This window comes from Scyliorhinus torazame, chromosome 7 (assembly GCF_047496885.1).
Source record: "Scyliorhinus torazame isolate Kashiwa2021f chromosome 7, sScyTor2.1, whole genome shotgun sequence".
NCBI lineage: Eukaryota > Metazoa > Chordata > Chondrichthyes > Carcharhiniformes > Scyliorhinidae > Scyliorhinus > Scyliorhinus torazame.
The window spans coordinates 295,179,289-295,206,538 of record NC_092713.1 but is presented as its reverse complement, the minus strand read 5'-3'; the positions used below and the strand labels follow the sequence as shown (position 1 = coordinate 295,206,538).

The following is a 27,250-nucleotide window of genomic DNA, read 5'->3' as shown; positions in this document are numbered from 1 at the left end:
AAGAGCACCGGGTATCTTTGTATGCGGACGATTTGTTACTATATGTGGCAGACCCGGCGGAGGGGATGCCAGAAATAATGCGGATACTTGGGGAGTTTGGGGATTTTTCAGGGTATAAATTGAACATGGGTAAAAGTGAGTTGTTTGTGGTGCATCCAGGGGAGCAGAGTAGAGAAATAGAGGACCTACCGTTGAGGAAGGTAACAAGGGACTTTCGTTACCTGGGGATCCAGATAGCCAAGAATTGGGGCACATTGCATAGGTTAAATTTAACGCGGTTGGTGGAACAAATGGAGGAGGATTTCAAGAGATGGGATATGGTATCCCTGTCACTGGCAGGGAGGGTGCAGGCGGTTAAGATGGTGGTCCTCCCGAGATTCCTCTTTGTGTTTCAGTGCCTCCCGGTGGTGATCACGAAGGCTTTTTTTTAAAGGATTGAAAAGAGCATCATGGGTTTTGTGTGGGCCGGGAAGACCCCGAGAGTGAGGAAGGGATTCTTACAGCGTAGCAGGGATAGAGGGGGGCTGGCACTACCGAGCCTAAGTGAGTATTATTGGGCCGCTAATATTTCAATGGTGAGTAAGTGGATGGGAGAGGAGGAGGGAGCGGCGTGGAAGAGATTAGAGAAGGCGTCCTGTAGGGGGACTAGCCTACAGGCTATAGTGACAGCCCCATTGCCGTTCTCACCGAGGAACTACACCACAAGCCCGGTGGTGGTGGCTACACTAAAGATTTGGGGACAGTGGAGACGGCATAGGGGAAAGACTGGAGCTTTGGGGGGGTCCCCGATAAGAAACAACCATAGATTTGCCCCGGGGGGAATGGATGGGGGATATGGAATGTGGCAAAGAGCAGGAATAACGCAACTGAAAGATCTGTTTGTGGATGGGAAGTTCGCGAGTCTGGGAGCGCTGACCGAGAAATATGGGTTGCCCCAAGGGAATGCATTCAGGTATTTGCAACTGAGGGCTTTTGCGAGGCAACAGGTGAGGGAATTCCCGCAGCTCCCGACACAAGAGGTGCAGGACAGAGTGATCTCAAAGACATGGGTGGGGGATGGTAAGGTGTCAGATATATATAGGGATATGAGGGACGAAGGGGAGACTATGGTAGATGAACTAAAAGGGAAATGGGAAGAAGAGCTGGGGGAGGAGATCGAGGAGGGGCTGTGGGCAGATGCCCTAAGCAGGGTAAACTCGTCGTCCTCGTGTGCCAGGCTAAGCCTGATTCAGTTTAAGGTATTACACAGGGCGCATATGACTGGAGCACGGCTCAGTAAATTTTTTGGGGTGGAGGATAGGTGTGCGAGGTGCTCGAGAAGCCCAGCGAATCATACCCATATGTTTTGGTCATGCCCGGCACTACAGGGGTTTTGGATGGGGGTGACAAAGGTGCTTTCAAAAGTAGTAGGGGTCCAGGTCGAACCAAGCTGGGGGTTGGCTATATTTGGGGTTGCACAAGAGCCGGGAGTGCAGGAGGCGAGAGAGGCCGATGTTTTGGCCTTTGCGTCCCTAGTAGCCCGGCGTAGGATATTGCTAATGTGGAAAGAAGCCAAGCCCCCGGGGGTGGAGACCTGGATAAATGACATGGCAGGGTTTATAAAGCTAGAGCGGATTAAGTTCGTCCTAAGGGGGTCGGCTCAAGGGTTCACCAGGCGGTGGCAACCGTTTGTCGAATACCTCACAGAAAGATAGATGGAATGGAAAAAAGGCAGCAGCAGCAGCCCAGGATCGGGGGGGGGGGGGGGGGGGGACCAGAAGGACTCCCAGGGTTGTTAATATATACTGTATAATATGTATAGGTCGTTGCTATAGATAATTATATATTGGACTGTTAAATTATATTTTGCAGAGTGTTACTTGTGATAAGGCAGTTGCCAATTAGGGTTAGTTTTCATTTTTGTTATTTATTATTTATTCATTTTCTGTTTATAAAATAGGCCATTGTTATTTGTGTTGTTATAATATTGTGTAAAGGATGCACAATGTACTGTGTTGGTTGACCAAAAATTTTCAATAAAATATTTTAATTAAAAAAAAGAGTTCTCCTGGCTGGCTTCCCACCAAATACCCTACATGAACTTTGAGCACCTTCAAATTTCCATTGCCCATATCCTATTTCGCATCAATGCATCAAATCCCAGTCATCTATTCATCATGTGCTCGCTGACAAAAATCATCTCTCCCTCGGGCAATGGCTCAACAGAAAAATTATCTTTCTTACAAATTCCTCCAAGGCCTTGCCTCTCACTGTGTTTGTGATCTTCTTCAACTCCACAAATCTGCAAGATCTCCGCACTCTTCTAATTCTGGCCCTTATGCATTCCTGATTTGGCCACCAAGCCTTCAGCTTTGGAAGCCTTAGCTCTGGAATTCTCACTCTCTGAACCTCTCTAGCTTTCTCTTATCCATTAAGATGTTACTTAAAACCTAACACTTGGGGCAAGGTTTTGGTCATTTGTCTCAATAACTCCTTACATGACTCAATGTAAAATCTTTGTTCGAGAATGCTCTTCTGAAGCATTTTGGGTCATGTACTACTACACAATAGGTAGTAGGGATGGAGTTGCCATGGATGCCGCATAAATACAAGTTGTTGTTGGTGTCGGCCCGTAAAATCAGAAATTTGAGGACGTCCAAAACAAAATACACAGAAAAATACATCTTTCTCTATATCTGAACAATTATAAAGATTATCTTTTGCTGACCAAAGAGAAAAACATTTTTAGCTTAATCAGTATGTGCTACATCTAAATATTATCTTGTATGATTATTACAGCAGACCTTTTCTGAGCATCAAAATTAGAAACATGGTTCCGGAAATTTTATACATGTAGCTAAATAATTCACCCCAAGAAGTCTACATTTCTTAAAGTACTTGTAATTTATTAATATTTAACAAGTTGCTAATTTGATAATTTTTAAAATTTCTGGATCTAGAGTCATTTTCAATCATCTCAAAGTATAAATATTACAGAAAGTACGACACAGCAGGAAATAGTAAAAATATCTTTAGTTCTGCTTTATGTCAGTTAGGTTTGATACTGGATCAATGTGCACATGCTGTCTGTATTGGAAACTTATTTTCTTTTACATTTCTTTGTGCAATGTGGATGATGCTGGAAATGCAGTATATTTGCCCAACTCTAGTTGCTCTGATGGCATCTTTATAGTGAAATAAGTCTTCAGTAACATCGTTCATTATCCATCATATAGTCAACAATGCAAAATGCTAGTCTCATGAACAATGACCACAAAACTGTCAGATTGTTGTTAAAAACCCAGTCAATCAGTTAATTAATGTTCTTTCATGGGGGACATTTGTTGTCCTCACCCAGTCCAGCCTGCATGCAATTCCAGACCCACAGCGATGTGGTCCAGACTTAACTACACTCAATGACCTAGCAAGCCACTTTGATGTACCAAACTACTACAGTAAAGTTAACAAATAAAACAGACGACCTAGACACCGGAAATGACAAAGGCATATCTTGTGCAATTGACCCTGCAAAGTTCTCTTCACCAACATTTGGGACTTGTGCCAAAACTATCCCACAGATGAGTCAAGGAGCAGTTTGATTTAATTCAAGCTCGTTGACTCACACTGTAAATGTCACAGATTCCTCCATCACCTTTTCCACTGACAGGACAGACCCACAAGTGGTGGCACAGTGGAAAGCAGTTGGGATGGAGTTGCCATGGAAGTCCTCAGTATCAACTCCGGGCCCCACGATGTCTCATAAGATCAGGTCAAACAGAGGCAGAAAATCTCCTGTTGATTGCCACCTACCTCCCTCCCTGACCTGATGAATCAATGCTCTCAATATTGAACACCATTTGAATGAAGTAGGGTACAGAATGTACTCTGGATGGAGAATTCAAAGTCCAAGAATGGCTCAGTAGCATAACCGCTGACTGAGCAGACTGGGTCCTAAAGTAAACATCTACCAGTCTGGGCCTTTGGTAGGTAGTGGGAGAACCCAGAAGAGGGAAAAACATTGTCCTCACAAAGCTACTTGGTGTAAATGCATCTGTCCATAACAGCATTAGTAGAAATGACCACCGCACAGATCATGTGAACACTACATCCCATCTTCACAATGAGGACACTCTCCATTATGTTGTGTGGCACTTCCATCAGGCTAAATCGGGTGGTCACAGAGTAACTCAAAACTGGGCATTCATGAGGCATTGTGACCAGTAGCAGAAATGAAATTATATTCAACAACAATCGGCAAATCTCATGGACCAGTATATCTTTCACTTTACCAATATCATCAAACCAGGAGATCATACGGAGAGTAACATCAAGCATACCTAAAAATGAAGACCTGGCAAAGCAACAATGCAGCACTACATGTAACCAAACAGCGGTAGTAGCATGCAGAGCTAATCAGTACCACAGCCAACAAATCAGATCAAAGTTCTGCAGCCCTGAAACACCCAATCATGAATGGTTTTGGACAATTAAATAACTAACTGGAGCAGGCTGCGTGAAAAAAAATCCTGAATGATGGGGCTACCATGCACATCAATGCAAAAGACAAGGCTGAAGCGTTTGCAACCATCGTCAACCAGAAGTAGAGTGGATGATCCATCTCTGCCTCCTCCAATCATAGATGCCAGTTTTCAGACAATTCGATTCACTCCACGTAATATCAAGAAGTGACTGAATGCACTGGATGCTACATAAGCTATGGACGCCGACAATATTCCAGCTGTGGTACCAAAGACTTTTGCTCCAGCCATAACCCTGGTCAAGGTGTTCCAGTACAGCTACAAAAACAGCACCTTTCCGGCAATGTTGAAAATCTCCCAAGTGTGTCCTGTCCACAAAAACAAGACAATCTGGCCAATTACTACCTTATCAACCTACTCTCAATCATAGGTGTCGTTGACAGTGCTATCAAGCGACACTTACTCAGCAACTTGTTCACCGATGCTCAGTTTGGATTCCACAGAGGGCACTCCACTCCACATCACATTAGTCTTGGTCTAAACATAGATAAGAACTGAATTTCAGCAGTGACTTTCCTTGACATCACGACAACATCAAGAAGCACTTGCAAAATTGAAGTTTATTGGAATCGGGTGGAAATCTCTCTACTGGTTGCAGTAATACCTAGGCCAATCATCTCAGTCCTAGGATATTGCTGCACGAGTTCCCTGGCCTAGTCTCCTCAGCCCAAATATCTTCAGCAGCTTCATCCAGGACAAAGCTGACCATCCACCACCTTACCATTCACTCCTTCCACCACTGATGCAGTGGCAGCAGTGTGTACAAAGAACAAAGAAACGTACAGCACAGGAACAGGCCCTTCGGCCCTCCAAGCCCGTGCCGACCATGCTGCCCGACTAAACTACAATCTTCTACACTTCCTGGGTCCGTATCCTTCTATTCCCATCCTATTCATATATTTGTCAAGGTGCCTCTTAAATGACCCTATCGTCCCTGCTTCCACTACCTCCTCCGGTAGCGAGTTCCAGGCACCCACTACCCTCTGCGTAAAAAAACTTGCCTCGTAAATCTACTCTAAACCTTGCCCCTCTCACCTTAAACCTATGCCCCCTAGTAATTGACCCCTCTACCCTGGGGAAAAGCCCCTGACTATCCACTCTGTCTATGCCCCTCATAATTTTGTAGACCTCTATCAGGTCTCCCCTCAACCTCCTTCGTTCCAGTGAGAACAAACCGAGTTTATTCAACCGCTCCTCATAGCTAATGCCCTCCATACCAGGCAACATTCTGGTAAATCTCTTCTGCACCCTCTCTAAAGCCTCCACATCCTTCTGGTAGTGTGGCGACCAGAATTGAACACTGTACTCCACCTACAAGATGCACTGCAGCAATTCACTAAGGTCCCTTTGATTGCATCTTCCAAACCCGTAACCTCTACCCACCTCGAGGTACAGGGGCAGCAGATACATGGGAATACCATCACCTGCAAGTTCCCCTTCAAGCTACACACCATCCTGACTTGGAACGATATCGCCATTCAAGAACCTGGAAGTCCCGCCCTCACAGCATTGTGGTGCACTTATACCCAAGAACTGCAGTGGTTCAAGGCAGCAGCTCACCACAACCTTCTCAAAGGCAATTAGAGATGGGAAATCAATGCTGACTTAGCCAACAGTATTCACATCCCGTGAACGAATTTAAAAACTGACATTAAGTTAGATATTCACTGATGATTGCATATAGTTCAGTGTCATTTGCAAAGCCTCAGATATTGATGCATTCCATGTCCGCATGCAGCAAGCCCTGGAGAGAATTCAGTCTTGGGCTGGTTAGTGGCAAGTAACTTTCACGCCACATAACTACCCCACAATGGCCATCTCAAACAAAAGAGAATCTAACTATCTCCTCTTGAAACTAAAAAACATTACCATCACTGAAACCCCCACAATCAACATGTTTGGGATCACCATTGACCAGAAATTTGACTGGACCAGCCATATAAACACTGTGGCTACAAGGGCAGGCAAGAGGCTGGGAACTTGCAGCAAGACGCTCACCTACTGGCTCCTTGAAGCACGTTCAACATCTACAAGGCATAAGTCAGGAGGGTGGTGGAATACTCTCCACCTGCCTAAATTAATATGGCTCCAACAACATTCAAGAACAAAGCAGCCCCTTTGATCAACATCCCATCCATCCATCACCTTGGATATCCACTTCCTCCTGTAAGGTTTCGGGCAATTCGGCCCTTTTGGAAAAACTCAGAGACTGTAAACTGACTTTTCAGCCAAGATAACAGAACCAGTTTTCCCAGCAGGCTTGGCCCGCTGAGCTGAGTAGGGACATAAGTACATAAATATTTACAAACACCCCCCTAGGAGCTACAAGGAAGAAGGAGCCAGACAACAAGATAACATCAAAACACAGACAAAGGGGCACGGGAATACACAGGAGGCTTGCATGCAAGCAGGACAATGGGATGGTCATAGCCCCATGCAAATGTAAATGACCTGGCCTCCACCAGAGCAGAATCCAATTAACACCCCATCAACATAGCGAGGTGAGAATAGCAGCCATCTCCGGAGCAGCTGGAAGACACTGAAATTCTCCACAGAAGAGCCTAACCTCGTTAAACTAGAAATCAGACTGTCTGAGTCCAGCATATTGCGCTGGAAAAGCCCCATGAAAATCAGCGGTAGAGAAAAACCAAGTTGGAGGCGGACCTGGGGGAGGTACTCCAATCTTGACAGGAGCTACCGGCAGAAACTCACTGGGAGGAGGGGGGCGGAGCCAGCGCCAAATTCAAATCACGCCGGTCTGGAAAAAACCAAGTTGGAGGCGGACCTGGGGGAGGTACTCCAAGCTTGACAGAAGCTACCGGCAGAAAAACCAAGTTGGAGGCGGACCTGGGGGAGGTACTCCAAGCTTGACAGAAGCTGCCGGCAGAAACTCACTGAAAGAAGGGGGCGGAGCCAGCGCCAAATTCAAATCGCGCAGGTCTGCCTAGCTGGAAGAAGCGGACCTGCAAGGAATACCCGGAAACATACAGCTCTGACCGGCTCAAAGGGGGCGGGACCAGCGGGAACTTTAAAACTTACCTTTTTCAATGCAAAAGGGGCTGGCCGATCACAGAACAAAGCCAGGTAAAGCAATATAAAAGGGGCTGTGTTTTCAATTGGGGGTCTCTTCGTTCGTGGCTCGACCTCTGCACCCCTGACTTGACCTCTGCAGCCTGTGACCGTAAGTACTCTGCAGCAGCTTGCGAAACTCCCTTGACTTTAATAGTGGTTGAGGCTTTGGGGAAGGGAATTTGTTTTGTGCCTTGTGATATTGCTAAAACCTGTGTAATCATAAGAATTTTCGTTGTGTCCGCTATATTACTTTTGAATAGACATAGTGTGTATTAGAGCATAAGATTTTATTGTGTTTCTTCTGTTGATGATTTTGACCTGGGTTTTTACAATAAACCTTGATTTGATGATAATTGGAGTCGTTTAAATCCTTCAATCCTTCACCAGCGATCTCTGACCAAGTCATTGTTAAAATACTCCTCACCTTAATTCCGGGTTCAAGAATCGAGGGTCATCTTGAGCGATTCACTCAGGACAGACTGCTGGTTAGGAAATAAACAGCAGTGTCCTATTCTCTCTCTTGGGAAAGCTACTCTAGTGGAGTAGGAACCGGGTGGGTGTTGCCCCACCGGCAAGAGAGAGAATCACCTGGGTATTGGTAGGGGTCTGGAGATCTGTGTGATATAAGTCTCAGGCTGTCGGTTAGGAATAAACGGCAGGCTTGAATCAGTGCTCTCTTCAGTGGAAGTGTCCCAGTGCGACATCCCCTGGCCTCTGAAGTTTCAGTGCCAGCTGGAGAGAGACACACACAGACATCCAAACCCCAGATATCGGCCCAGTAGTGGAGTAGCGGAGATGGCACCCTCTACACTCCCCCACCAGTGCACATCAGCAGCAGTATACAGCACCTAAAAAATGCACTACAGCAACTAGGTCCTTCAGGAGCACCTTCCAAACTTGCAACCTCCACCATCTAAAAGGACAAGGCCAACAGACACATGGGATTACCACCACCTGGAAGTTCTCCTCTGAGCCACACATTTCCCATAAGCCTTCAAACTATATTGCCGTGCTTTTCCTGTCACTGGTTGAATATCTTGGAACTCAATCCCTATCAGCACTGTGGGTGTACCCCCACTATATGGACTGCAGTGGTTCAAGAAGGCAGTTGACCATCACATTCTCAAGGGAAATCAGGTATGGGAATATTAGCTGGCCTTGCCAGCCACATTCACATCCTGAGAACGAATAAAAATAAAATCTATCTACTTACATTTTCTGCTTCAATTCTTGATTTGAATGCAACTCTAATATTTAAAGGAGTATCCTCTTGAAAATCCTCCACTTCTCCAAACTTCTAGAGAAACCAAATGAAATACAAAAGTCAGATATTTTTTTTTAACTCACTTTGTCTAAAAACCTGTAAACCAGTTTATTGTCTCTAAATAATTGAGCAAACACTTGGCAACAAGTCACAGACTGGTTCTGGAAACATCGACATCGACTTCAGCTGAACCTTCATTGCCCGTGGTTACTTCAAAACATCTGTATGTCTTTCACAGCAATATACATGTTGCCACGATTACAGATCATTTTTTTGTCCCCAAGGATTGTGGGGGGGGGGGGGGGAATGCAGAGCTGAATATAGAAGCGTAACCTATGAAATTCTTTAAAAATGTCCTGTGGTAGAGGGCCAAAATTCAAATGGTACCTACTTCATCATGCCAGAAATAAATCCAAAATTTTAATTCTCTGATCAAGAAAACAAGAAATGGGGAAAGTGCCGAAATAGTGTTCCTAAGCTTAAGCATCCAAGTGTGTAAACGTTCTTCATTTGTTATTCTGGGCAGGCAGGACTCTGCATAATACACAAGGACAAGGTTGGACCCAAAGCTATGTAACTTGTGCAGCTCAATTAGAGCTGATCCCAGGGAACCCAATTTAAATTGTATTTTGAGATATACACAGACTTTGTGCAGCAGCTGTTTTCTAATGAAATGTTTTAAAAGAGAGTCTCTATTATTTCAAACACTATCAGTTTAAAATCACGGGTAACGTTTTTAGTCAACCTTTTTGATTTTGCATATTAATTATTTTCCGATAGCTTTGTTAAAATATTTAGCAACTGACGATGGCAATCCCACAGGGGTACATTGATTGGCAGAATTATAGCTATACTTGAAATGAAATGAAATGAAAATGAAATAAAAATCGCTTATTGTCACGAGTAGGCTTCAATGAAGTTACTGTGAAAAGCCCCTAGTCGCCACATTCCAGAGCCTGTTCGGGGAGGCTGGTACAGGAATCGAACCGTGCTGCTGGCCTGCCTTGGTCTGCTTTAAAAGCCAGCGATTTAGCCCAGTGTGCTAAACCAGCCCCTTGATAGAATGGAATGAAATACTGCTGAAACTAAACCATAGCTGGGTTAATGATGGTTCCCCCGGCATTAATCAGATCACCTGCACGGTTTATAGCTCACTAATTCCTCAATGACAACTTCTCTCTATGGGGCATCAGCTTTCATAGCCATATCGACATCAAAGCAAAAGGCCATAAAAACTGATCACAAGAGAATGAAAGCGATTAAAGGCCAAAAGGCCTTTGATAAGGTGCCTCACGGGAGGCTGCTGAGTAAAATAAGGGCCCATGGTATTCGAGGCAAGGTACTAACACGGATTGACGATTGGCTGTCAGGCAGAAGGCAGAGAGTTGGGATAAAAGGTTCTTTTTCGGAATGGCAACCGGTGACGAGTGGTGTCCCGCAGGGTTCAGTGTTGGGGCCACAGCTGTTCTCTTTATATATTAACGATCTAGATGACGGGACGGGGGCATTCTGGCTAAGTTTGCTGATGATACAAAGATAGATGGAGGGGCAGGTAGTATGGAGGAGTTGGGGGGGAGGGGGGCTGCAGAAAGATTTAGACAGTTTAGGAGAGTGGTCCAAGAAATGGCTGATGAAATTCAACGTGGGCAAGTGCGAGGTCTTGCACTTTGGAAAAAAGAATAGAGGCATGGACTATTTTCTAAACGGTGACAAAATTCATAATGCTGAAGTGCAAAGGGACTTGGGAGTCCTAGTCCAGGATTCTCTAAAGGTAAACTTGCAGGTTGAGTCCGTAATTAAGAAAGCAAATGCAATGTTGTCATTCATCTCAAGAGGCTTGGAATATAAAAGCAGGGATGTACTTCTGAAGCTTTATAAAGCATTAGTTAGGCCCCATTTAGAATATGGTGAGCAATTTTGGGCCCCACACCTCAGGAAGGACATACTGGCACTGGAGCGGGTCCAGCGGAGATTCGCACGGATGATCCCGGGAATGGTAGGCCTAACATACGATGAACGTCTGAGGATCCTGGGATTATATTCATTGGAGTTTAGGAGGTTGAGGGGAGATCTAATAGAAACTTGCAAGATAATGAATGGCTTAGATAGGGTGGATGTAGGGAAGTTGTTTCCATTAGCAGGGGAGACTAGGACCCGGGGGCACAGCCTTAGAATAAAAGGGAGTCACTTTAGAACAGAGATGAGGAGAAATTTCTTCAGCCAGAGAGTGGTGGGTCTGTGGAATTCATTGCCACAGAGGGCGGTGGAGGCCGGGACGTTGAGTGTCTTTAAGACAGAAGTTGATAAATTCTTGATTTATCGAGGAATTAAGGGCTACGGAGAGAGAGCGGGTAAATGGAGTTGAAATCAGCCATGATTGAATGGTGGAGTGGACTCGATGGGCCGAATGGCCTTACTTCCGCTCCTGTGTCTTATGGTCTTATGGTCTAAATTGAATGAAAATTCTGTACAGCATGATTTTGAAATGGGATCTTAGTGGCAACATTTCCTCTTTAAAACTGCCCTAAGAAACTCTGGCACAATACCATTTTGAATGTTCAGGAGGTTCCTGCTCCATGAATGTTCCATGCAGCCAGGAGTGGACTGAACACCAAAAGACTGTGAGCCTCAACAACACCCCAGCACAACCTCCTCTCAATACTGGCATCTGGGAGACTGTCACGGTGCATCCACAAAATCCAGAACAAACCCAATTTAGTCAGAATGATAACAAAGACGTCAATGGCGTGATCACATGAGATTTACTCACCAATGACCTGATTAGAAGTTCTTTTCCTCAGAGGATTCCCCTCCATTCTAGTTGACAGGGACCTCATCCACATCCATTCCTTTTCCTGCAATTCTGCTCTCATTACTTTCTCTCCCTCCAAGATTCATCACACCTTCAACTTCCCATCATTAACCCCCACTCAACCGATCATCCTCCATTATTTCTGCCACCTACATAGCAAACATCTTCCACCTCAACTTTCAGCATTCTTAAAGGACCACTCCCGCCATGACATTCTGGTCCATTTCTCAGTCAACCTTCCCCTCACACAGCCTACCCATAACAGCACAGGAGATGCAACACTTGCCCCTTTACCTCCTCCTTTCCCATTATCCAGGTGAAACAGCAATTTACTTGTACTACTTTCAATTTAGTATACCGCATTCACCAAATCTCCTCCAAATTAAGGAACTAAATGTAAATTGAGTGGCCACTTTGTGGAAACAGGATCAAGAGTTTCCGGTTGCATTTTAATTCTTCACACAGTGCCAAGTTAATCTCGCTGTCCTCGGCTTACTGCATTATTCTAATAAAGCTCAATATGAGCTAGAGAAACAGCACCTTATCTTTCAATGAGGCACTTCACAGCCTTATGTATGAACATACATATTAGGAAGTGTAGCCACTTGGCCCCTCAAGCATGCTCTGCCATTCAACGAGATCACTGCTGGTCTGATTGCAAGCTCAACTCTCTGCATCCCCACTCTTACCCCCTTGCTCATCAAAAATCTAGCTCTGTCTCAAAAATATTCAAAGATTTGGCACGAAAGGGGCAATTGGGGTCTCAGAAGAGGCCGGCATGGGAGGGTGCCCAACTTCAGAAGCGCCATCAGTCTCATCTGCGATGCAATTCTTTTGATTTTTGGCCTTCCCCCACACAAGTTCAAAGCATGCCCAAGAATTGAGGCTGGATGGGAGACAGCCCTAAAGTGGCCAACAATTGGCCATTTAAGGGCCTCAACGGGGGTACGGTCAGGCTTTGTATCCGAGGCCTTGCCTGCCCCAGCGTGAAATCGCTGTGCGGTTGTGGCAGGTGGAAACTTGACAGAATTCAGTCCTTTCAATTTCAGGTTCACAGCCCACCGGTGATGGGAGTGCAAAATGAAAATGAAAATCGCCTGTTGTCACAAGTAGGCTTCAATGAAGTTAGTGAAAAGCCCCTAGTCGCCACATTCCGACGCCTGTTCGGGGAGGCTGTTACGGGATTCTGGCCCAGTTCTAGGTTCTCCCACAAGAGGAAACATCCTTTCAATATCGTTCAGGATCTATGTTTCAAAGTGGTTTCTGGTCTTCTAAACTCCAATGGATACAAGCCTCGCTTGTCCAATATTTCCTCGGAAAACAACCTGTCTATTCCAGATATTAGTCTAGTATACCCTCTCTGAACTGCTTCCAACATACTTCTTCCTCAAACAAGGAAATTGATACTCCAGATGGAGTCTCACCAATGCCCCGTGTAAATGAAACATAACCTCCCTATCTTTGTATTCAATTTCCCTCACAATAAACAACAACATTCTATTACCGTTCCTCATTACTTGTTGTGCCGGCATATCAGCCTTTTGCGATTCATGCATTAAAACACAGGTCCCTCTAAATTTCAAGAGCTCTGCAATCTCTCACCATTTAGATAATATGCTTCTTTCTATTCTTCCTGCCAAAATGGCCAATTTCACATTTGTCCATGGTATACTCAATTTGCCAGATCATTGTCCACTCACTAACCTATATCCCTTTGTAGCCTCCCTATGCCCTCTTCACAATTTACTTTCTTACTTTTCCTTGTGTCATCAGCAAATTTAGCAAGCATACCTTGCGCCGGCCCCATCATCAGTCATTTATATAAATTGTAAAGTTGAGGCCCCAGCACTGATCTCTGTGGCACATCACTTGCTACATCCGGACAACCGGAAAATGCCTACTGTTTGCTTTTTAAAAAAAATTTAGAGTACTCAATTCTTTTTTTCCCCCAATTATGGGACAATTTAGCGTGACCAATCCACCTACCCTGCACATCTTTTTGCGCTGTGGGGGCAAGGGCCACGCAGAGAACGTGACACCTCACATGGACATTGACCCGGGGCCGGGATCGAACCTGGGTCCTCGGCGCATGAGGCAGCTATGCTAACCACTGCGCCACCGTGCCGCCCTTACCTACTCGGTTTCCTGTTAGCTAGCTAATTTTCTATCCATGCCAGAATGTTACCGCCTACATCATGCACTTTTATTTTCACAATTACCTTTGGTATAGCACCATATCAAATGCCTTCTGGAATTCTAAATACAGTACATCCGCCTTTTCCCCATTAACAACAGCACTTGATAATTCTTCAAAGAACTCAAATAAATTGGTAAAAATCACAGAATTTACAATGCAGAAGAGGCCATTCGGCCCATCAAGCCTGCACCGGCCCTTGGAAAGACCACCCTACCCAAGCTCATACCTCCACCCTATCTCTGTAACACCATACAACCTTTTATTTTTGAACACGAAAAGCAATTTAGCATGGCCAATCCACCTAACCTGCACATCTTTGGACTGTGGGAGGAAACCGGAGCACCCGGAGGAAACCCACGCAAACACGGGGAAAACATGCAGACTCCACAGACAGTGAACCAAGCCGGGAATCAAACCTGACCCTGGAGCAGTGAGGCAGCTGTGCTAACCATTGTGCTACCATGCCGCCCCTTGATTTACTTTCACAAAACCATGTTGACTCTGCCTGATTACCTTTAATTTTTCCAAACGTCCCGTTAGAACTTCATCAGCTTCTCACATTTCCCTATGGCATATATCAAGCTAACTGGCCCTAAATGGCCAGTTCTTGCCTGGTTTGTCTCCCTCCATTTTTGAATAAAGGAGTGATATTTGCCATTTTCCAATCAAATGGAACCTACCAGAATCTAGGGAATTTTGGAAAATTAAAACCAATGCACCGACTATCTCACAAGCCACTTCTTTCAAGGCCCAAGGGCTAAGTCTATCAGAACCCTCTGAACACAACAGCAGGAACAAAAATTTTAAATCATACCCTGGTCCCCATTTTTTCAGGTTGCTGTTGTTGGTAATGATTCATGTCATTTGTATTTACACCCCCTCTAGATATCTCTTCGGTTTCTTTGTCACCTCCTTATGCCTTGCACCATATATCCTTTTGTTATTTGATCTCTCCTCTCCTAAAACAGGCCTTCCCTTTTGTTCCTTCTCCCATTTCAGACTTCCCCCTACCTTTGTACTTGCTTAAAACCTATATCTCTTGTTTTTCTTGTTTTGACTGAATATTTTTCTCTCCACATTTGTTGCCAGACTTTCTCAGTTTTGTCACCATTTTCTTGTTTTTAATTTTACATGTCCATTATCTACAGTTTTTAAATTTTATATTAATGTTCAGTTTCCATTCTGCTAGGAAACCTTGGCTCCAAATCTTATTACAGCTTTGGTTCAAACACAAGTTGAGTTCTAGAGGTGAAGTAATAGTAACTGCCCTTGACACCAAGTTGCCATTCAACCAAGTGTGGCACTGTCAAGGGGAATTGGGGAAGCTCACCATCTTCTCAAGAGCAATAAGTGCTGATCTAGCCAGCGATGACCACATCCCCTGAATGAATAAATTAACTCTCCAATGGTTGGAGTCATATCTGCCACAAGGCAAGATGATTTTTAGAGGCCTATCATCTTGGCAGTAGGACATGACTGCAGGATTTCCTCAGGGCCGTGTCCTGGGTCCAACTATTTTCAGTTGCTTCATTATTAACCTTCCCTTTTGATGGATAATGAAGTAGTTCCTAGCCACACACAGCAAGGTATGGACAACATCCAGAAGAAATAATCTCATCACCTTCCCAAGACATTCGATGGATTACTTATCATCACCACTGACCAGAAACTTGATTAGATCTTTACTTTACACATCCACTCCATCCATATTAGCACACTGTCTACAGGATGCACCATTCAGCAATATCTCCCAAATATGCAACCTCCATCACCCAGAAAGACAACAGAAGTAGGTGCACAGGGACACCATCACCTCAGCTTCCGCATCATATATAACCACTGTTCTTTCATAATTAATGGGTAAAAATCTTGGAACTCCCTAGCTAACAGGATTATGACAGAAACCTTCACCACAGAGATTACAGAAGTTCACGAAGGCAGCCCATCACCAACTATGACAGGCAAAAATGCCAGACATGGCAACAATGTCCACATCCAAAGAAAAATAATTAAAACAAATTTCCCTGGGATTAAAATGCAACAAGAATTTTTTTGAAAGTCTCAATTCAAAATCATATCCCAAGCATCTTTTTTATACTCACTGACACACTGACTTGGCCTAAATTTCACCTTCACTGAACTCTTAAATTTAAAAAAACACTTATACAAACATCTCATTGGTTATTTATCTCAGTGCAGTAGGTTAAATTTTGTAAGCACAAAATAGCTGTCATGTTTCCTTGCATAACAAGTTCGTTTTCGGTGATCACTCGGTAATGAGTATGATTGTACACCGAAGAAGTTCCATGTCACTGCTTACTGCTCTTTTAAAATATTTTATGTGGAGTCCTACGGTCCTTTTGAAGAAACATGAAACGCTTTTTCAAAAGCCTAACCAATTCTACATAATGAAGCCTATATTATATTGGAAGATAAATGCAAAGACTATCAGTAAATGCATATCTTGCATGATCTGGAGTCACACAGACCAGGATGAACCCAGGTTCACTATTTTTCGGAACGTGGCGACTAGGGGCTTTTCACAGTAACTTCATTTGAAGCCTACTTGTGACACTAAAGGAAAAGAGGTGCAAGAATTAACCAGTTTCCCTGGCCTGTTTCTATAACAAGACTACCCCATTAATGGGACATGGGCAGTTTCCAAGTTAGCGTAAATACTGGTGCAATGCTACAAGATGGATCTTATAGTCTGTACCTAATGGCATGAATTGAAGAATAAAATATGCTCCATTGTAATGTGAATTTGCAAGATACACAATGAGCAGGCCCCAAGATCTCAAAAAGCCCTCACTGACATTTTCAAAGAATTGGATTCGTGCCCTGTGACAAAATGTGTCTGGAAATTTTCAATAATATAATGGATTAGATAATAATGGGGAGAATAAAAATCCACCTATCTGCCAAGGCATTCAATTGACTCTAATTTCTTCTGCAGGATCACAGAAAGTAGCAACATTTTTTTTTTTGCATTGGCTCATGGAGCTGGAGACAACGGAAATTCTTGAGGGAACAGTTCACAGAAGCATTGAATTTCTACAGTGCAGGAGGCCATTTGGCCCATCAAGCTTGCACCAACCCTCCGAAAGAGCACTCTACCTAGATCCACCACATAACCGCACTTATCCCTGGGCAATTTTGCATAGCAAATCCACCTAACCTGCAGATCTTAGGACTGTGGGAGGAAACCCAGGCACCCGGAGAAAACCTACACAGACACAGGGAGAATATGTGAACTCCACACAGACAGTCACCCAAGGCTGGAATCGAACCTGGGTCTCTGGTGCTGAGGAAGTAGTGCTAACCACTATAGTTATTTAACAAACGGTTCCAAAACAGCAGAAATCTTTCATATGTCTTGATTGGGATAGTAACTTTCAACAAAAGTGAGAATTGAGTTTTTCATTTTTTTTTAAAAACAGGATTGTATTTAGTCCAGTCCGAGAGTAAACATATCTGATACCCTTAGTGTGATGAACTGTGTCACCCATCCTATTAATTCCCAACTAATCAACTCATTAAGATTGATATTTTGCAGCACAATTGAGGGGAGCAGTGGCAGCTGCGCTATCTTGAAATTGAATTTGTAGCCCTGGTGCTTCACAGATTAGCAGGCAAACTCAAGTGGAAAATCTGTATTACATGTATACCGACCACATACATACTGTCATTGCAGCACGGTCAAGTAACAGGACATCAGAGAAGTCAGCAATGCTGAGCAATACAAAGTTGATTGGGGAATAGGAACAGGCTGGGAATATGGAAGTACATTCTACAAAATAAGCTCATCGCGTGAGGGAGATATTAGGGAGTTGCGTGAGAAACGAGACAACGATGTAGTAGACAATTTAAGGGTTAAACAGACGGAGAGGGAAATATCTGCTCGCACAGAGTCAGAGGGATATGCCCACACTTGGCCGAGTTACATTTCCGCAGTCAGACTTAAATTCGATGGTGGCAATATACATGATGCCCCGGATTCATTGTTCTTTGGGACGCTCCTGGCTGACCAGGCAATAATCCACGACAGAGTTTGATGGTCTCTTTGTCCGTCAATGGGACGTTAGTTGCACATCAGTAACATGGCTCTGTTCTTTTGTATACACGGGGTGGGCAATCAAATAGCCGAGATAACGCTGATGAGCTCAATCATGGAAACCCCAGCGGAGAACCTATGTACCTTTGTGTGAAGGAGAACAGATTCAGAGCGCAAGCGAGCGCGAGAGCAAGAAGAGAGCGAGAGCAAGCACAAGAGAGCGCGAGAGCGAGAGAAAGCGCGAGAGAGCAAAAGAATGCTGTTCTGAACAGTTATAGGAGAAAGCTTTGGAAATCGACCGAGAGGGTCATGAAAGTTGCAACTGAAGCAGGCTTTGGAAAAAGGGTTCAGAGTGAATGGCCCAACAAGAAAAAGTGCTTCGTAAATGCAAGTATTGCCTTTGTCTACTAGTGAAAGTTATACGAGAACTGCAGGTTCTGTTACAGTGTAGTTTAGTTTGGGAACTAGTGTATTAAGGTTACAAAACTGCATGTAATCTGTTATTGTTAAGGTTGAAGTGTAAAAGTTTAAATATTTTTTTATTTTCTTCAAGTTTATTTATAAAATAACCACCTGTATTTCTTATATTATGGAACAAATTGATCTATCCACTGTCTTAAAATAGCCTCTTAGCAACTGTTGAGAGCTGACTAGGCTTCCTTAACAAGCTACATAAGATTATTCCCTATCCTTACTATTTCCAACCCCCAGTGAACAGTACATCTCATGTACGGTACAATTTATGAGTGTAAATTTTTGGTTGTGTGTTGTCTCCGAAATGATACTTAACAGCAAGACCTAAATCTTGGATGTGCAGACCATAAGATCATTTCAGAATCTTTAGTATAGATGGAGGCCATTCGGCCTTTTGCGTCTGCACTGACCCTTCGATAGAGCACCTTACCTAGGACCACGCCATGTCCTTGTAGCCCCACCTAACCTTTTGGGCTATAAGGGGCAATTTACCATGGCAAATCCATCTAACCTTCACATCTTTGGACTGTGGGAGAAAACCAGAGTATCCAGAGGACGCCCACGTAGATACGGGGAGAATATGAAAACTCCAGTCACTGAAGGTCAGAATTGAACCTGGGTCCCTAGTACTGAGGAAGCAGTGCTAACCACTGTGTCCATGTTGCTCATGGTTGGGAGATGAACAAACCAAAATATCTACACTCATTTTGCAAATTAATTACTTAAATTTGAATGCTGACTGCAATTCTTAAGTCTGGACTTACTGAAAAATGTGGCATTAATTCATCCTTTTCTTCCTCTGTGAAGCCGAACACAGTTAGCGTTTTTGGTCTGTGATCAACCACCATATGCATCTGTGCGCCTCGTCCCCTCACGCTCCTGCCTCGACCTCGGCCTCGTGTCTGCACAGTTTTACCACGTCCTCCAGGAAGAATACCCAATCGTGCAGCCTGGAAACAGATAAAGAATTTGATTATGTCCATTTATAATGTAAAAGCTTTGCTGATTTGTGCCAGTTTCTTCTCGCACCTTTTTACAACTGGATTCCTCATATTGTGCCTTCTTAGAACAGCAACAAATAACAGAATTGGCATGGGATATAAAATCAGACTTGGAAGAATACAGGTAGTTAAAAAATCAAGGTGTGATGAATGTAGGTATATCGTATTATATGAATCTGGTACAGTAATGGGTAAAAGCCTGCATTATGGGTAAAAGCCTGCATTAGCGTGTGTATGTATCTGCTCCTTAAGATGTTTCATAAACCTGGTTTAAAAAACAGGCATACACCGTGGCTACATAAGTAGTAATTAAGGCATCGTAAAAAATGAGATTATCCTTATTTCAAACCATGCTTATGAGTAGAAGGACCAGCCTAACAGATTTTTATTATGATTTCTCGGGAGTTGATCATTGGAAACATTGGGCGCATTCAAACGGCCATGCTTCCGCCCGAAAAGTAGGGCTCCGCTGCACAACGTTAGATGTAAATCCCACAAGAAGGTGCGATATAAATCCCGGCCAATGTGGATGGAAGCTGGTAGACCCCACTCCCGAGATCTCGCGAGACATTGCGGTGTAAATCCCCGCCCCCCCAGTGTGGATGGAATTACTTTTTGGCAAACCTTCATATAAGAGAAAGTTAGCCCAGCTTGGGTCACTATCTGTGCAGAGTCTGCACGTTCTCCCAGCATCTGTGTGGGTTCCCTCCCACAAGTCCCGAAAGACGTGCTGTTAGGTGATATGGATATTCTGAATTAACCCTCAGTCTACCTGAACAGGCGCCGGAGTGCGGCGACGAGGGGATTTTCACAGTAACTTCATTGCAATGTTAATGTAAACCTCCTTGTGACACTAATAAAGATTATTATATTATGCAGTTTCCTGAGGCATCCATGTTGGGATCTAGCCTCTTCACCTCGGAGACCTGGGGCAAGTACCGTTCAGTACGGATCTCCACAAATGGGGACAAGACGGAACAGCACTCGTGGGGGTCTCCCAGGGATTGGAGGCCCCCAGGTACATGCCCTTTGGGCTGGGTGGTACCCTGGCACTACTGGTGCCACCTGGGCACTGGCAGTGCCAGCCAGGCACCCTGGCAGTGCCAAGGTGCAATCTGGCATTTTTCGCTCAGCAGCAATCGGGCTGAGGCTGCACTACGACGATGGTGCGGGAGAGAGAGGCGGATTCCTCGTAGTCCCTATTTGTGCATGGAGTCACTCCTCGAGCGAAATATCCTTTCCTCACAGCTTTACAAATTTAAAAAAATTGGGGTTCTGCCCAGTATCCTAGCAAAGGTTGGGGTCTGGTTCAGGATCATAATAAAGGCCAAATGAAACCAAAATCGATCATGCATGAAAAGCAACTAAATCTACCAATGATGAAACTGAACTAATCAAACTGCTCCAAATATTTTTCAAAATCTTGTGCTAATATCTTGGTTTCTTTACTCAGATGAGAATTTATGACAAGACGTTTCCCTGTAGAACAGCATTTTCTATTGGACGCCTGTACTATATTTACTGCTATCCTTCAAAGACAAATTCACCAATCATTCAAATAGAACTGGTAAATTATATTGCAAGTTCTTTATTCAAAGATTACAGCAGTAGTAGGACATTGCTAGATAGCTCTTACCAGTATGTCTTGCTTGGTCAACTAACACATGGTTGAGTTTGATACCAACGCAATGCTAGGTGTTGCACTTTGTACATTTGTATGCACAGATGCAGTATTTGGCAGTATCGCCAGATCAGGCAACAGCCAGTAAAAAAAAAAAATGTGCTGTTCATAGCCCACCACATACCCACTGCCCAAGTTCACTGCAATTTTACCAACAGCGGCAGGTGTGTTAGGTGGCCCATCCACCAGTAAACCAATTGAGGCCCTTAAGTGGGCGATTAAGTTTCACTTCAGGGCCTCATCCTTGCCACTGGTGGGAGATTGGGTGGCACACACCAAGTGAGTAGCCCTGCAGATTACCCCAAATGTTTTACCACCTGCCAGGTTCACCTCCCTCCCCAAGCCCCCGTAGTCTATCAAAGCCCGAACCCTCACCAGGGCATCTTAGCATCTGGCAAGACCCCAAGCATTTGCCCAAATTCTGATGCAATGTTGCATGGTTCAGTCCAAAGTACCAGAGAGCGGTCGGTCTCGAATCAACATTTAATTGCAGTATTCTTCCCAGAAAATCTGTTGTAAACTTCTTTCCATCACTGGAAAGGTGTACTACTCCAGCAATTTCACAACTCGGCTCCCTTTGCAACATTGTCACTACTCATTCCATCAGCAATGCTATTGGATATCAGCTTGGAGTGTTTATTTCATATTGCATCCCATTTCCAATAGTCTTCATCATACGTCTAGAGTCAGCGATAATATACCATTATTTCCAAGAGATCTCAATTTATGGTACGGTAATCCCTTGTTTAAAACACTTCCAATAACGCACTTTCGTTTCACATTAGTGGTTTTCATTTCAGGGAACTAATTGTTTTAATAGTGTTACCAGCCTTATAGTAAATTTTCAACTTAACACGGTGAGTAAGCGTCAAGGGACTGGATGAACCATTCCTTTAATTTTTCCTGACTGATTCCCAAGCTTTCTTGATGGTACAGGGACTGAATATGGCCTCTGCCGGTGAGCCAAATCTTTGTTCTTGTCGTCTACTTAGGCTGCCTGCCTGCAGCCACTCCCAACTCTCCTGACAGTTACAATGACTGGAGCTAGATCTGTGGTCTTCCTGGGGTCATGCCCACTGACAGCCGATAAAGGTGCCAGGACACTGGGTTTGGTAGTGATCTTGGACTGCAGGCCGGGTGCTCACTCCTCACCTTCGGTGTGTCCACACTGCTGCCAATCAGCAGCAGATGCCAGGGCTGAGAGAAAATGAGAGATTTCTGCCTAATTTTTTATTCATTCATGGGACATGTGTGTTGCTGGCTCGGCCAGCATTTATTACCCACCTGCAAGTCAAGAAAGCATACGGAATGCTTGCCTTCATTGGACGGGGCATCGAGTATAAAAACTGTTAAGTCATGCTACAGTTGTATAGAACCTTGGTACGGCCGCACTTGGAATATTGTGCACAATTCTGCTCGCCACACTACCAGAAGGATGTGGAGACTTTGACGAGGGTGTAGAGGAGGATTACCAGAATGCTGCCTGGTCTGGAGGGTGTTAGCGATGTGGAGAGGCTGAATGGACTCGGACTGTTTTTCATTAGAAAGGCGAAGGTTATGGGGTGACTTGATAAGAGGTCTACAAGATTATGAGGGGCATGGATAGAGTGGATGGACATGCACTTACCCAGGGTGGAGGGGTCAGTCACCAGGGGGCATAGGTTTAAGGTCTGTGGGGCAAAGTTTAGAGGAAATGTGCGAGGCAAGTTTTTTTATGCAGAGGGTGGTGAGTGCCTGGAACGCGTTGACGGGGAGGTTGTGGAAGCAGATACATTAACGGCGTTCAAAAGGCACCTTGACAAAGACATGGATAGTATAGAGGGATATGGCACAAGGAAGTGCTGAGGTTTTTGGCAAAGGTTGGTATCATGACCGGTACAGGTTTGGAGGGCCGAAGGGCCTGTTCCTGTGTTGTATTGTTCTTTAATATTTAATAATCGCTTATTGTCACAAGTAGGCTTCGATTAAGTTACTGTGAAAAGCCCACATTCCGGCGCCTGTTCGGGGAGGCCGGTAAGGGAATTGAACCCCCGCTTCTGGCATTGTTCTGCATTACAAGCCAGCTGTTTAGCCCACTGTGCTACCAGCATCACATGGACTGCAGAGATTCGAGAAGTCAGCTTACCACTACCTTCTCAAGGACAATTAAGGATGGGAAATAAATGCTGGCTTAGGCAGCAATGCCTACATCTCATGAAACAATTTTTTTTAAAGTTGTTTACATGCAGGAAATAATGATGATCTGTAATGCACTTCCCAAAGGGGTGGTGGAAGCAGATGCAATACCAACTTTCAAAAGGAAACTAAATAAATACTGGAGAGGAAAACACTGCATAGATTTTTCTAAAGGCCAAAAACAGCATGATGGGCTGGATGAACTTCTGTGCGGTGTCATGAGGTGATTCTATGGAAGGCTTGCCAAGAGATCATCGGAGTAATCTTGACCAAAGGTAACAGATATCATAACCATGCTCCAGACATCATAACCATGCTCCAGACACAGACTACCCTCGAGCAATGTCACAGCAATTTAAACAGTACATCAAGTTCTGAAATGTATCCTTCAAACTTGGTCACAATTGAGAATTTCTGCCATACTTAAAAACGGAGGAGAGGAAGCATACTGTGTTGTATTTGTTTAACACTTCATTTGTCTATTGGCTGGAAGTAAGCTTTATGGTCTTGAAGTGACATCTGATTGGAAATATCTCCACTTCAGCAGCAGAGCAGCATAATCAGAATCCTCCAACTTATCATGAGCAACACCACTGGTACGGATAACTGAAATTTCCTTGCCTTTGTTGTCTGAAAGTCACACTATCAAATTTATGACATTTAAGGACTTTTTAAAAAGGTTATAGGTTTGTTACTGTTTCCTACTTTTATTTCTTCCATATTTGGTAAATATATACAGGTATAGTTTCTCAAAACCAGCAACTTGCGAGTCCAGGCTGAGTCCATGCCAGATTTCAGATCTTGGTTTACAAGTCTGGTAGTTCGGGCTGGGATTGAACAGTGCGGAGGTATGTTTTTCGAGTAAGGATTGCAAAGGGTATTTTGAAAGAAAAAAAGAAGTTCTGTAAATGGGGTCCACTGCACTTCAATGAATAGTTGCTGGCAGACTGGAGCAGCTCCAAGGAATTTCCTAGCCATAGTTAGGCCGAAGACCGTCACTGAGGAGGTGATGGCAGCTTAAAGAAAAGTATCTCATCAAAATTATACAAGTACATATAATCAACAACAAAAGTTGTTTCATATTAATTTGAAATAGGTGATGTTTTCAAAGACTTTTTGGGTGATTTTTGCAATGAGGCATAATAGAATGTAATATTTTGATTCTCCAGAAAAACTGAGCTCTCTTGCGCAGGTTACATAAAGTGTAAAGGTCCCTCCATTCTACCCATCAATATGTCTAATCGGAATCTCAAAGCACAATGATTCTTCTGCCATTTCCCAAATCAGTTTTTCTTTTTTTTTGACACTAACACTGACAATCAACCTGTGCTCTATTAACCCATAACTTTTCAGAACTGTGTCCAGTCTAAACCAATTTGACAAAGGAATCTTATAGCCAGAAAGCTTGGAATTCTTTCATTTAGTCTAGTCAGATTCAAGCACATGTCGCAGAAATGATGGAACAGTACTGTCAGGAGGCAACGGTAGTTTTAAGTGATATATATTTGCACTGTTGAATGTTAGAAGTAAGATATAGATTTAAATGCGTTTAATTTAGCGTTTCTGTGTAGGAAAGGGTACAATTCCGCCCTCGGGAGACTGTCAGTGTGGAGTTTGCACATTCTCCCCATGTCTGTGTGGGTTTCCTCTGTCCAGTTTCCTCCCCCAGTTCAAAGATGTGCAGTTTAGGTGGACTGGCCATCTAAACTTCCCCTAGGTGGGGTTACGGGAATAGGGTGGGGGATTGGGCCTAGGTCGGGTACTCTTCAGAGGGTCGGTGCAGGCTCAATGGGCCAAATGGCCTCCTTCTGCACTGTAGGGATTCTATGATTCAAATAACATTTTTGTTGCTGAAAGCAAACTGGCAGACCTGTGACTGTTCTTCCACGTTTTCTGAAGAAAAAGTAAAAGTTATGTTGTTTTGAGTCAGGGTTCAATTCTGGGACCTTCCCATCCAGTAGAAACACCAAATGGGATCATAATAGTACGTTCACCTATTCTGGCAATAACACATCCATTTTTGAGGTCTGATTGTGGCTGCTGACTTCATACACAGGCCAGTGCTTAGCAAATTTTTTCACTCTCGTGGCCCCATATTAAAGTCTGAAAACTGACAAAACCCCCAGAGTGAGAAAGAGAGGCGGGGTTGGAGGTGTCTTTACAGCTATGAGAGCTGCGGGTCAAGAGAGGTCACCAGGGGTCACAACCCTGAGTTTAGGAACCCGGGAGACACAGAGATTTTAAAAAACAACTCTCACCTCCACCTGGAGCTGGTTCAGCTTTTTCCTCAAGTCTGTTGTGTCCTCTCCCGAGTTAAGCTTCTTGTGGAAATCCAGTTCTGCATCCAGTAATTCCTTCTGTGCCTGAACAGTCAAAAGAAGAAAAATTATAATTAATCTTTATATGACCGTATTCCTTAACCAGCATGTATTCCTCAACCAACAACTCTAAAAATTCATTTTTTTCCATTGCTATTTGGAGGAACTTGATGTGCGCAAATTAGTTGCCACGTTTCCTTACAATAGAATATACTTCCAAAAACACTTCTGCCGTTTGGATACTTCGATGCATCGCAGGTGTTGAATGGGCTAAATAAATGGCTGTCAGAGGGTTGTGGGTTCAAAACCCACTACAGAAACCGGAGCACATAATATAGGCTGACATGCCTTTGCAATACTGAGAGAGGACTGTTGGGGCGGATGTGCTGGCTTTTGGATAAAATGTTAAAACCATGGCTCTGTCTACCTGCTGAGGTGGGCATAAAAGATTCTATGGCACTATTTTAAGCATCAGATGCGTTCTCCTGGTGTCTTGACCATTTAGCCCACAAACATCAATTAAACAAAATTGGTTGTTATCTGGTCATTATCTCATTGCTGGATTTAGGCTCTCATTGTAAACAATTTGGATGCCCTGTTTCCTACATTCCAACAGCAATTACATTTCAAAAAGGACTTTGTTGGTATAAAGCACTATGAAACATTCAGAGGTTGTGAAAGTCACCAAATAAATCTAGGTACTTAGACTTACAATCGTGCTATTCTTTGTGCTAACTCAAACAACTTGTCAACACTGAATCTTCTCAGTTACTTTTCTTTTATGACACCGCATACATCAAGGATCAAAGTGATCCATTATGACAACAGTGACTAAAATACTAATGGATGACACTCATTACTGGTGAGAACTGATAAGGGTAAAATATTTATGTACATTTATCACTAACTGTGCCTCACTGAAAGATATCTGAACTGTACAATCGCGAGAAAGGGGCGCTCAGATTCCATGGTGCCTCATGCTGATTGGGAAAGATGGCCAACACTAGCCGTAAGGCTTGATGGGAAAATAAGTCAATGACTAACTTTAAAGAAGCTAACAAGAAAATTGCAGTTCTTTGCAAAATGGATTTCATGAGAACCAGGGACAACAATATCACTGATAACACCCTTGTTTTCAGAACACGGGAGGACAGGCTCAGATGACGTCCAGTATAACATCCTCGTTTATGGAACGCAAAGGATAAGCTCGAATGACATCTGAAGCTTGAAGGATTGTTTAACTTAAATCATCTAAAATACCCTATCACCGAATTGAACCAACGATAACTTGAAATCAACCGTTGTATGTGTAGACTTGACTTTCAAAGCCCATCAGCCCCTCAGAGTGAACCTGGCCAAGCTCTGTAGCCACCTAAAATGGCTGATTCCCGATTAGAATGGTCAAAGCCCGATCTAAAATGGCGAACGAATGAGGCTGATGGGAAAGTCAGCCAACAGGACTCAAACGGACAGCTGCAGGTAAAACAGTGTATTCGCCTCTGGGGAAGTCGGCCCAGACCAATACCTGCAGCCATCAACATCACAACAACCCAGCCATCTGCATATTAAGCAGCCATCCCCGGGAACAATTGCTACAAATTAGCAATTGAAAGCCGACCCAGACCTTTCGGCGCCAGCAGGGGCTGACACAAAGGAAGGTAAACAACCACCCCCCCCCCGATCAA

At 43.9% G+C, this 27,250-nt stretch overlaps 1 protein-coding gene across 4 annotated transcripts in view; it reads right to left on the bottom strand.

The window, feature by feature from the left end:
• The window catches only part of rbm27 (RNA binding motif protein 27), a 185,401-nt gene that overhangs the window by 33,612 nt on the left and 124,539 nt on the right, over positions 1–27,250 (bottom strand). For 3 of the 4 annotated variants that reach the window (XM_072512627.1, XM_072512628.1, XM_072512630.1), the window contains 3 exons: positions 25,506–25,610; positions 19,155–19,340; positions 8,803–8,886 (listed from right to left, as the gene is read on the bottom strand). In XM_072512627.1, the coding sequence (XP_072368728.1) occupies positions 8,803–8,886; positions 19,155–19,340; positions 25,506–25,610 (375 nt within the window). The remainder of the gene's footprint in view (positions 1–8,802; positions 8,887–19,154; positions 19,341–25,505; positions 25,611–27,250) is intronic. The other variant, XM_072512629.1, reaches the window with a different exon arrangement.